The 12,114-nt window shown below is 36.1% G+C and overlaps 2 protein-coding genes across 3 annotated transcripts; both read left to right on the top strand.

Annotated features, from left to right (window-relative positions):
- The first annotated feature begins 736 nt into the window (after window positions 1-736).
- On the top strand, window positions 737-8,274 carry LOC107478750 (zinc finger protein BRUTUS). Of its 2 annotated transcripts, none has more exons than XM_016098880.3 (14): window positions 737-1,270; window positions 1,843-2,052; window positions 2,895-3,089; window positions 3,209-3,519; window positions 3,696-3,924; window positions 4,242-4,410; window positions 4,530-5,768; window positions 5,856-6,027; window positions 6,141-6,362; window positions 6,443-6,580; window positions 6,941-7,175; window positions 7,296-7,355; window positions 7,648-7,719; window positions 7,869-8,274. In XM_016098880.3, exons 1-14 carry the CDS (start codon window positions 947-949, stop codon window positions 8,007-8,009), a joined length of 3,717 nt encoding a protein of 1,238 aa, XP_015954366.1. In that variant the 5' UTR covers window positions 737-946; the 3' UTR covers window positions 8,010-8,274. The 2 variants fall into 2 exon arrangements, with proteins under 2 accessions (XP_015954366.1, XP_052114967.1); XM_052259007.1 differs by lacking the exon at window positions 737-1,270 and adding an exon at window positions 1,311-1,684.
- A 1,995-nt stretch (window positions 8,275-10,269) lies between these two features.
- Window positions 10,270-11,534, top strand: LOC107478752 (uncharacterized). Its single transcript, XM_016098881.3, has 3 exons — window positions 10,270-11,071; window positions 11,161-11,233; window positions 11,326-11,534. Exons 1-2 carry the CDS (start codon window positions 10,487-10,489, stop codon window positions 11,230-11,232), a joined length of 657 nt encoding a protein of 218 aa, XP_015954367.1. The 5' UTR covers window positions 10,270-10,486; the 3' UTR covers window position 11,233; window positions 11,326-11,534.
- Window positions 11,535-12,114: the final 580 nt, after the last annotated feature.

Here is a 12,114-nt window from a genome sequence, read left to right as displayed (position 1 = left end):
ACCCTCCTGACTGGATATTCTATCGGTCTTCTTCTCACATGTCCAAACCACTTGAAACGCATGTTCGTGCTCCCTTTTAACCACCCAACACTCTTCTTTATACAATTTTTATACTCTAATTTTTTAAATATTTATAAAAAAAGATAAAGACGATAACAATAATAATATCGAAGAATGAAGAGATAAAAAAATTACAACAAAAGAAAGTTGTCTACATAAATACGAAAAAGCAAGCAATAACTTAATCGAAAACTTTATAGGCACTTGGGTGCCTAATTTTATTATAAATATTATTCAAAAAATTTTATAAGTTTGAGTTTTAACTTTTAAATCAATAAACAATTATCATATAAATTTTAATATAAAAAAATTTCAAGAACTAATATAATTTATTATTTTTAATTATTAATTTAATTTTTTTATTTTTAATAATTTATTAATGTATTTTTAAATCACATTTTTAAATAACGACTAATTCTCTGACATTTCTTGTTAGCATATTAATATCACGGCGTAAATTAATTTCTTATTCTTAAGTGCACAGATGAAAGTAGGAATTAATTGAGAATTTGTTAATTAATAATAAATATAAAATACGAGGAAGGTGGTGAAATGTCCAGCGTGGGAAATGGATGTGACGTGGCATGGGGCCCACAGGCATTGGGTTGGCCCCTCGGTCGCAGTGGCAGTGGTATATCGCAGACACTCCTCCCCTTATCGGCATGAACCCCGCCTTCTCCTGGTCGCTCCCACCATCATTTACATTTTTAGTTTCACACACAAACACAACAAACTAACAACCTCTCCCTCCATAAACACCCTCTTTCTCTCTCGCGCTCCCTTCCCTTTCATGTGTCACACACACTGCACGCCAATCTTCCCCGCAAAATAAATAAGCTCCAACAGAACAGAATTCTCAAAGGAATAACGAAAGGGAAAATAACACATGACGACGCCGTTTTCGGCGGGGCTGAAGCACTTGGATGGAGGCGGAGGACTGGCGGTGCTCTCCAATTCCATCGACAAGGTTGATTCGTCCTCCACTTCCTCCTCGACGGCGCTCAGTGGCAGCGTCAAGTGCTCTAAGCTGGTAGACTCGCCCATTTTGATTTTCTTGTTCTTCCACAAGGCGATTCGGAACGAGCTAGACGCGCTGCACCGTCTCGCGATGGCATTCGCCACCGGCAACTCCTCCGATATCCAGCCTATCTCCCAGCGCTACCATTTCCTCAGCTCCATGTACAGGCACCACTCCAATGCCGAAGACGAGGTGCAAATCTTGCCTCCGGTTTGTTTTTTTTCGGAGTTTTTTCGTTTTTGGACTGTGTCTTTGAATTCCCCTTGCAGATAGAAATGGTGTAGAAAATTAAGTTTTATAGCTGATTACATTTTTCGATACAGAATCCAAATGGTGCTCTTGTTTGTGTGTTCTCTGTCTCTCTGCCATTTCCTCTTCATATATTTAGGTCAAACTGTGGTCTAGCTCAATGAAAGCTCATTTCTACTGGTATGATAACTAGCTTCAATATTTATGATAACAGGGGGAGCAATTTCGTAATTGCTGCCGCCAGCGATTATGCTTTTCTAGTTTTTCATGTCCGAAATCGCTTGATTTGTTGCTGTGTTTCTCCTTAATCTTCTATTATTGCTCTTGGAAAGACTTAGTAGGAGGAAAAAGAAACAGGTGTTGTTTAGCAATTTCTTAATCTTCTGTTATTGCTTTACTTGACACCTTCATCCTTTTGGCAAAGATTATTCTGTTAATTTGTCTGCATCAATCCTGTTCGGCTATGGTTAAAGCTTTTGAACATTCTGAGTGAAATATATTACTCTGGAATATAGGTGATTTTTCCAGCCCTTGATATACGTGTGAAGAATGTTGCAAAGACATATTCTCTTGAACACAAAGGTGAAAACAATCTTTTTGATCATCTATTTGAGCTGCTAAATTCTTCCACCCACAACGATGAAAGTTTTGCTAGAGAGTTAGCATCCTGCACAGGAGCTTTGCAGACGTCAGTTAGTCAACACATGGCAAAGGAAGAGGAGCAGGTATAAGTTTGTTTACTAGTCCTTACCTTGAATTTCCACTTGGACCTTATAAGATAAATCCAGATTAAGGCAATAGCAAAATGGACTTACTTTTTGACATTCTTCATCCTAAAGGTACTAATGTTACTTCTTTGATTAAACAAGACATTCATTAAAATGATGAGAAAATGACAGGCTACAAAGAGATTAGAGAATAAGGGATCCTCCTTATTCTAAAAGGAATTTAAATACTATTCTTAAATCTTGGAATGTGGGAGGATGCCAAATTGGCCAATGTGGTGGAACTTAGAGCCAAATTAATCTTATGATGAGAGGTTTAATAAATTCTAGGACACGTGTTTTTATTTTGGGTTTTAAAAATTATTTACTTCACTTGTCCAGTAGAAATGACCCAATACAGGAAAATTTTTGTGCCCATCCCTTGTTTGGACTCGCGTTGGTTCTGAGCATAGCATGGGGTTTAGGGGTTGTTGTATTAAATAGCTGGCCAAATGGGATGATAGTACCCTTAAGTTTGGGGCTCAGAGTGATATGGTGCCATCGACTAACATCAACACATTCAAATTATTGAACCTTTAATGTGATATTAGTAAATATGACTAAAGCCAAGTTTACTTATTAACTTTGTACATTACTTCTATCCAAAAATCTTTAAGCTGTTAACATTTGGTCTGGTAAGAAGTATTTTCTATAAAACTTACAGCTAAAGTTGATTTCAGGAAGAAATTGAATTAAGAATTCACGTATATTCCAATGCAAGGGGAATTTGTAAAACTGAGTAAGTGGAAATCCTTTTGGATGTGTCTGAATTTAATTTTCTCCCTTTTCTTGGGTGATATCAGGTACTTCCTTTGCTTATTGAGAAGTTCTCTCTCGAGGAGCAGGCATCTTTAGTTTGGCAGTTTCTTTGCAGTATTCCCGTGAACATGATGACAGAATTTCTTCCATGGCTTTCAAGATCCATATCACCTGATGAACGACTGGATTTGCAGAATTGCTTAATCAAGATAGTTCCAGAGGAAAAGCTTCTTCAAAAGGTGTGGTTTTAAATTTTAAATTCTGTATAATGCATTGCTGATTCCTTTTCTTGTTAATGTTGCTTTATGGGTTGAAGCTGATATGTGATTATAATATATACAATTCTTGCTTATTGAAGGTTATTTTCAAGTGGATGGAAGGGAGAAGCAGTGTTAACACAGTTGACAGTTGTGTAAAACATTCTCAAGTTCAATCTAGTAGTAGCCCATCAACTGGAAAAAGGAAATATTCTGGATCTACCCTGGATGACTCTGATGCCATTGGATCACATCCTATAGATGAAATATTGCTCTGGCATAATGCAATTAGAAAAGAGCTAAGTGAGATAGCAGTGGAGACCAGAAAGATACAATGTTCAGGGGATTTTACAAATCTATCCTCTTTTAATCAAAGATTGCAGTTCATTGCTGAAGTTTGTATATTTCATAGGTATCACCTTAGTGTAGCTTACCCAATTATATTTCTTTTAAAAATTTCCATACTTGATTCATGGTTCTGTATGTATTTTTTCTGCAAACTTATAGTATTGTAAATCTGATGTTATATGAATAGTAAAGACAACCTTCCATGTCTGAGATATTGATTATTTATTACTGGGAATGCAGTATTGCTGAGGACAAAGTTATTTTTCCAGCAGTAGATGGAGAATTGTCATTTTTTCAGGAGCATGCTGAAGAAGAAAGCCAGTTTAATGACTTCCGGTGTTTGATTGAAGGTATTCAAAGTGAAGGAGCAACATCTAATTCAGAAGTTGAATTCTTTTCAAAGTTATGCTCACATGCTGATCATATAATGGAAACCATAGAGAGACATTTCCATAATGAAGAAGTTCAGGTGAGTCATAAATGTTTATGTGATAATGTTTGGAGGTGTTTGTTGGACATTCGGAATTAGTTAGCAAATTTGATTTTATTTGGCAACATAAAGATTGATATATTTGGTTTGTGGGATATGCATCATATGTTCAAAGTTGATAAATATGGCCAATTCTCGTATCTATCAGTTAATTAACCGAATTTTATCATAAGTGTGACACTGAGTTTTTGTTTCATAGTGCATAATTAAATTTATTCTGTGATTTTGACAAGATAGTTGCAACACAAGTTACCTTTCAAGGAACATTAAATGCGCTTAATTGATCTATTCTGTAGGTCCTTCCACTTGCAAGAAAGCACTTTAGCTTTAAAAGGCAATGCGAACTTCTGTATCAAAGCTTGTGCATGATGCCTCTGAAATTGATTGAGCGCGTTCTTCCATGGTTGGTAGGATCATTAACTGCAGAAGAAACAAAGATGTTTCTGAGAAACATGCAGTTGGCAGGTTATATGTCTATTTTAATATATTTGCCTGCTTAAAGAAATGAAATTTCACAATTTCTTCCGACAATTTTTCATCCAAAAACAAATTTCTATATCTGACAATATCCCTATCTGTTTCAGCTCCAGAAATGGATTCTGCTATAGTTACACTCTTCTCTGGGTGGGCTTGCAAGGCTCGTATTGAAGGTCTATGTTTGTCTTCCGGTGCGTCAGGTTGCTGTCCTGTTCAAAGACTTTCTGATATTGAAGAAAACATTGCTTGGCCATCCTGCGCTTGTGGTTCCGCATCATCTGTAAGAGATTGTTTAGTATTAGACAAATCAGATGGGAACAGAAAGTCATTCAAGCGAAACCTATTAGAGTCCCACAACCATGGAGATATCACTGAAAATCCAGAGACTGAAAATGTCCAAAAACAATGTTTTGCTACTCGGTCTTGTTGTGTGCCAGGTTTAGGAGTAAACAGTAACAATTTGGGGTTGAGTTCTATTTCTACAGCCAAGTCCTTGCGGTCCTTGTCTTTCAACTCTTCTGCCCCATCTCTTAATTCCAGTCTTTTTGTATGGGAAACAGAAAGCAGCTCATCTGATGTTGGATCTGCACAAAGACCAATTGATACCATATTTAGTTTCCACAAAGCTATACGAAAAGACTTGGAGTATCTAGATGTTGAATCTGGAAAGCTGAGTAATGGTGATGAGATAGTTCTTCGGCAATTTAGTGGAAGATTTCGTCTTTTATGGGGCTTATATAGAGCTCATAGTAATGCAGAAGATGATATAGTATTTCCAGCATTGGAGTCAAAAGAGGCACTTCATAATGTGAGTCATTCATACATGCTGGACCATAAGCAGGAAGAACAATTATTTGAGGATATTTCCTGCGTTCTTTCTGAGCTTTCTATGCTTCACGAAGCCTTGCAGATGAACCATATGCCAGAGAACTTAAGTGAAAGTAATTTTAGAACATCTGATTCCAAGGGTAGTGAGAATATTAAAAAGTATAATGAACTCGCGACTAAGCTTCAAGGAATGTGCAAATCCATAAGGGTTACTCTGGATCATCATCTTTTCAGGGAGGAGTGTGAACTGTGGCCATTATTTGGGAAACATTTCACTGTAGAAGAACAGGACAAGATAGTGGGACGGATAATTGGAACAACTGGAGCTGAAGTTCTCCAATCAATGTTGCCATGGGTAACTTCCGCACTTACTCAAGATGAACAGAACAAAATGATGGACACATGGAAGCAGGCAACTAAAAACACTATGTTCAATGAATGGCTCACTGAATGCTGGAAAGATAGTCCAGCACCTATAACACAGATAGAAACATCAGATCATAACACTTCTCGAAGAGGTTTATATTGAGCTTTAGTTTCTTCCATGTTTTATGGAAATTGTATGATAGATATTAATATTATAGATTGGTATTGTTCATTCTTAGGTGCTGAATATCAAGAAAGCTTGGACCATAATGATCAAATGTTCAAGCCTGGTTGGAAAGACATATTCCGGATGAACCAGAATGAACTTGAGTCAGAGATCCGAAAGGTTTATCGTGATTCAACTCTTGATCCAAGGAGAAAGGCATACCTTGTGCAGAATCTGATGACAAGGTCTGTATAAGTGAGCATAATTCTCTGGTTTTATTTAAACCTAGCTTTATTTATAGCACCTTGCCTTTTCCTCATGAACATACACTCATTGATTAGCTATTTGTGTACTGTAGTCGTTGGATAGCTGCTCAGCAGAAATCACTGAAAGCCATAACTGAAGTAGCATCTAATGGTGAACAAATAGAAGGGCAGTCACCATCATTTCGGAACCCTGATAAACATGTGTATGGGTGTGAGCACTATAAGAGAAATTGTAAGCTACGAGCTGCATGTTGTGGCAAGTTAGTTACTTGCAGATTTTGTCATGACAATGTGAGCGATCACTCAATGGATAGGTAATTTTCTGATAGGATTTTTTTTTACTTTATGGTAGACTGGTAGTACATACATCTAACCATCTGCTTGATTATTGCAGAAAAGCAACATCAGAAATGATGTGTATGCGCTGCCTGAATATACAGCCGATAGGGCCTAAATGCATGACACCTTCATGTAACGAACTTTCAATGGCAAAATACTATTGCAACATATGCAAATTTTTTGATGATGAAAGGTAATTTTTTGTTCTTACTTTAAATCCAAAATCTTTAGAATTAAAATTTCTATTTTGTTTCCCATATGTGCGGAATCAGAATAAATGCCATGGGCCAATTTGTTGCTTGAAGTTTACAATTTATTAGTGTTTTAGTGGCAAAAGGTACACCATAAAACAATTTGACTTGTGGAGGTTTCAGAGAACAGATTTCGTGAAACAAAATCACCTCTTCTCCTGAAAAGGGAGGGATAATCCGAGGATATATCAATATTTCGAAAAACATAAATTTAATTCTTTCAGTACTATCACAAAGAAATGAACATATTTATACTTATTTACCTAAAGTTGTTATTTATTTATTGGATCATTCATTTTCAGGAATGTATATCATTGCCCATTTTGCAACATATGCCGTGTCGGACGAGGGCTTGGGATTGATTATTTCCATTGCATGAAATGCAATTGCTGCTTGGGCATAAGATCACAATCACATAAGTGCCTGGAAAAAGGCTTAGAAATGAATTGCCCAATTTGTTGTGATGATTTATTCACGTCAAGTGCTCCAGTTAGAGCTCTGCCTTGTGGCCATTATATGCATTCTGCTTGCTTTCAGGTCTGTTTAACATGCCTATTATAGAGTCTTTAGTTCCCTCCCTAAACAAAAGGGGGGAAATTATATAAAATATCTCAAAGATTTGTGGATTCAATCTTATACTTCGTTATAATATGTTAGGCATACACTTGTAGTCACTACACATGTCCGATCTGCAGCAAGTCATTGGGAGATATGGCGGTAAGAAGATTTTCTTCCATTTAATATATCTTTTTGCATTCATTGAAGTTTTCTGCATAATTTAGTTAAATTAAACTCTCATTTTTGCTAAGCTTGAACAATGTAAATCCTGGAAGGTATTCACCAAGTTATAACAAATCTATGCTAATATTATTTCCTTTTCTAAATTAACAAAACCAAATTTTGATTACCATATCAACCATTTGTGGGGGTCTCAGTTGTACTCGTTGAAGGGTATTGGGTTGGAACTATTAAGGATAAGCCATGCTTAGCTGTTTCTCCGTCTACCCAGGTTTATTTTGGCATGCTTGACGCACTATTGGCTACTGAGGATCTTCCTGAAGAGTATAAGGACCGGTGTCAGGTGAACACTTTTTTCTTGTTACTCTTCACTTCATTCCTCTCCAAAGTTAATGTGGATTCTACGGAAGAAAGCAGTGTGGTATTGAAGTTCACCAGCAAATAATTTTTAAGTATATTGCAAGTTAACTAAGTTTTGTAATGGCAATGCAGGACATACTCTGCCATGACTGTGACAAAAAGGGCACTTCACGCTTCCATTGGTTATACCACAAATGTGGATTTTGTGGCTCTTACAATACCCGGGTGATTAAGGGTGAGGAATCAAATTCCAGCTGCTCTTACTCTTATTAGTGTGCTAATTTTGACAGCGTGTTTGTAAATATTTGTATAGCCAAACCAAATTTTCCCTAAAACCAGGAACCAACCTGGTTATCGTTTGGTCTTATCGTTTGGTCTTATACATAATCTGTCACTTCCATGCAGACATTTTAGATCCTTTTATGAGCTGTCGTAAGCTAGAGTTTAGAGAGTAGAGATAGAAGCACCTAATTAGTTAATCATGTAGCGCTGTGTACAGATCATGTTCAATCTGCAATGTAAATTCTTGCATTCCATCCATCCTCGTTTCTCTTTATCATTAACAGCGCTCTAATCACGCTAAGGAATTCTTATCCAACTTCCCTGACTAGTAGGCGCGCATTGTGATATTAAAAATATTTCTTCAAAAATTGATCTAACACATCCTGTCTGTCTCTCTCTCTATTGAGAGTTGAAGTGTGCAAAAATAGGAGGTGGCACCTGGCAACGCCATGGGTGGTCCACTCAATCGTTGAGTTGGTGGCTCAGAAGTCAGAACTGTTGTTGCTACGAAATTTCCACATAATCTCAAGAACATTAGGGCCTCTATTTTGAGGATTCTTTTTTTTTTCCCCAGAGGTGTTTGTATTAATAAAACGAGTTTAAAGCGAGCCATGGCAACGGCAAAGTGTCTGGTCTTGTGTGTTTCACTTCCAACTCGGTGTGAGCACGAGCCATCCCTTCAGCATCTTAATCTTATTAGCTTCCGATCAACCTGGCTCCTAAATGATTCTTCATTTAGCAGATATTCGTGTCATTGCCTCTTAAATAAATACTCACAAGTTCATCACAATTGATTAATTAAAAAATAAAAACTACATTGCGGCATTCACCTGCACACCCACGTATTTGTAACGCTTACATGTCCTACTATGCGTCACCACATTTTTAAAATCAATTTCAATATATAAATTCAAATGGCATGTCTTTTTTTGGTGCTGAAATAAAAATAAAGAAAAGAAGAAACAAATAGCGTAAGCTAAATCACGTTGCAATAGGTGCAGCTAAGTCTCAGGAAGTTGAAGTCAAGCCTCTGATCACAATTACTTTGAGGTCCAAATTTTTAAGTGTTTGTTTAAAAACATTAAAAAAATAAAAAATATCTTTTTTTAGAAGTTGTAATTTGTATTTTTTTTTTAAATTTTTATTTTGAAAAAAAAAGATATTTTTTATATAATAAATAAATAAATAAATTTTTTTATATCTTTTTATCCAAACATAATTAATAAATAAAAAAAAAATTTTACAAAAAATATCTAAATATAAAATTATTTTTATTTTTTTATAAAATTTTTTAAAAAAATAACTCAAAAAAGATTTTTTTTAAAAGATGACCAAACAAATCCTAAATTCTCTTCAAATGGTATTACTAAACACAACTTAAATACCTTTAAATTACGAGTAAAGACCCAATCCGGTCTTTGTCCATTTTTATGAAGGACAAAGCGATCCCTGTCCAAAAAAAAGAGACACTTTGACCCTCGACCTTTTTATTTTGGGACAATACGGTCCCTCTGTTAAAAAATTCATTAAATAATAATAAAAATTAATTTTGTGGAGGGTTTTATTTGTATTTTGTGGGGGTTTTAAACCCCCACAAAAATCTTTTCAACAATATAACCAATTACTACCACTACTACCATTATCTTTTTCATCCTCATTATTATCACTCTTACTTCTATTATTTTTATTGTGTAACCATATTTTATCATCATCATTATCTCTCTACCGTCATCATCACCAATACCAATATTATCAACATTAAAGTTTTCTTCTTTTATTTCTTATTCCATGTTATTTTTTTCCTTTAAAAGATATTATACTATAATTACTTTTATTTTGTGGCATCATTTTTATCAGTGGTTTTTCTTCATTTAACCATCATTGATGAAGGAATTTTTTAAAAACAAAATTATTAATAGTTTGTGGAGGTTTAAAACCCCACAAAATACAAATAAAACCCCACAAAATTAATTTTTATTATTATTTAATAAATTTTTTAACAAAGAGACCGTATTGTCCATAATAAAAAGATTGAGGATCGAAGTGTCCTTTTTTTTAGATAGGAATCACTTTGTCCTTCGTAAAAATGGACGAGAACCGAATTGGGTGTTTACTCTTAAATTACCAAACAATCCATGCGCCATAATGCGGTTGCTTTATCTTAGGAATAGAAAGCATGTTGTTTGGCAAGCCCAACTCGAAGGGAACGTTACCTCCCTCTCTTTCTTCCAATGAGGCATAGACGCATGTATATATAAATATAAAGAGATGAGATGAAGTAAGCTTCGCGGGTGAGTTTCCAGACACAACACAATACAATATCAATCACTCAACTCCTCCAACCCAAAAATTTCATTCTTTCTCTCTCTTTCTCACACGCACACACCGCTAACAAAAACCAAACCTTTTCACCCCTAAAATTATTAATCGATCAAGTGTTTCCCACAGTGTACGAGGAAGGAGGAATAATGGCTATGGGGCCAGAAAGATCCAAGGCACTGCACAACTTCTCCATGCCCTGCTTGAAATGGGGACACCAGAGATTCCTCCGCTGCGTCAAAGTCCCCTCCACCGACGACCACCATCGCCGATCATCCCATCCCGACCCGCCGTTTCTCGCTTCCACCAAGCGCAAAGCCACAGCCACCGGCGACATCGACAACATCGATGCCGTCCGCCAGAAGCTCATGGTGGATCTCAAAGACGCCGCCGATAAGCTCAAAGTTTCAATCTTTGAGGAAGGTACCGTCGCCAACACCACCATCAACAACAACCACGCAAGGCCATGGAATCTCAGGACAAGAAGAGCTGTGTGCAAGTCGCCGCCGCCGACGCACCGTGAAGATCAAAAACACAAGAATCTTGATTCTATCCCTGAAGCTATGGTGGTTGGTGTGGGCATAGAGACCCCCAAAAAGATAACGGAAGAAAAGCCCAAGTTTTCTGTTTCATTGTCCAAGGCAGAGATTGAACAGGATTTCTTGGTTTTGCTTGGGACCAGGCCTCCACGGAGGCCCAAGAAGAGGCCTAGAATTGTGCAGAGGCAACTTGATGTACGATATCAATTATGTTTTGTTTTGCTACTTTCAAATTATGAGCTTTGTATTCTGTCTTGAATGTGTTTCCCTTTTTATTGTTTCAGACCCTTTTTCCTGGATTGTGGCTCAGTGAGGTCAGTGCAGAATCTTACAAAGTCCCTGATGTCCCTGAATGAGGTAAATTGGAGGAATTGCATGCATGCAGCTATGAATTTTAATTGAATAACTAAGTGGATTGTTTCTCACTAATTTTTTGGTCCTTCATGCAGGGACTGGAATCATATGATGCCAATGCTTCTTCCTGACTTTTTTGTCTTACAGTGTCACATAAATAATGGTAACCACCAAGTTGTCCATGTAAATCACAACACTGAATGCAGTACCAATGAAATCCTTTTGTTTTGCATTTTGTTATCTCAACTTTAGCAGCTTGTACATTCTAATAGACTGATTCTATACATAAACTAAACTACTACTACTTGCTTTGGAATGCCTTCAAGAAACGGAAATAATGCTTTTTTGGTTTCTCTACTTTGTGGTAGAGCTGCTGCTGTTCCAAAAAATTTGGAGGTATTGAGTTTCTCTTAGTCTGTCATAGAATATTGGTCTTACTCTGTTTGGTGGAATTTTGTTAGCGATCCACATGAGTTTATTCTTCCTGAATGGGCATTATAGGTCAATCTACCTGAACAAGTTAAGAACATATACCCTATTAATATATTTACTAGAGTTATTTATGGCACAAATTTTATCAATTATCAGTTATGGATAGAGAAAGTTGGATTTATACTCTTTGCACTGGTGAGTTTAAAACAAAAATGTTTCGGAGCATAGTTTGGGAGTCACAATTTGTCTTTTTTGGCTTTTGTTTTTATTCATTAATTACTACTGAAATAAATTTATAATATTTAAATACAATAAATGTATAATTATAAATATTGCCCATAAAATTATAGATATTAATTGAATAAGATAATTTTATATTATTCTCTCTCTAGCTTTCTCTAGCATTACTCGGTTAACTCGGTTAGGACATTAATGATATAGTTTGTTTTTCT

Source organism: Arachis duranensis, chromosome 3 (assembly GCF_000817695.3).
Source record: "Arachis duranensis cultivar V14167 chromosome 3, aradu.V14167.gnm2.J7QH, whole genome shotgun sequence".
Classification (NCBI taxonomy): domain Eukaryota; kingdom Viridiplantae; phylum Streptophyta; class Magnoliopsida; order Fabales; family Fabaceae; genus Arachis; species Arachis duranensis.
The sequence above is the reverse complement of the archived record's forward strand: the minus strand, read 5'-3'. Positions and strand labels throughout refer to the sequence as shown.

What these genes read in the sequence shown, in the direction of transcription:
- LOC107478752 (XM_016098881.3), top strand. Translation starts at nt 10,487, where the DNA reads ATGGCTATGGGGCCAGAAAGATCCAAGGCACTGCACAACTTCTCCATG. An exon ending in TTGTGCAGAGGCAACTTGAT is followed by an intron (nt 11,072 to 11,160) that starts GTACGATATCAA and finishes TTATTGTTTCAG; the next exon opens with ACCCTTTTTCCTGGATTGTG.
- LOC107478750 (XM_016098880.3), top strand. Translation starts at nt 947, where the DNA reads ATGACGACGCCGTTTTCGGCGGGGCTGAAGCACTTGGATGGAGGCGGA. An exon ending in ACTCCAATGCCGAAGACGAG is followed by an intron (nt 1,271 to 1,842) that starts GTGCAAATCTTG and finishes TCTGGAATATAG; the next exon opens with GTGATTTTTCCAGCCCTTGA. An exon ending in AGTATAAGGACCGGTGTCAG is followed by an intron (nt 7,720 to 7,868) that starts GTGAACACTTTT and finishes ATGGCAATGCAG; the next exon opens with GACATACTCTGCCATGACTG.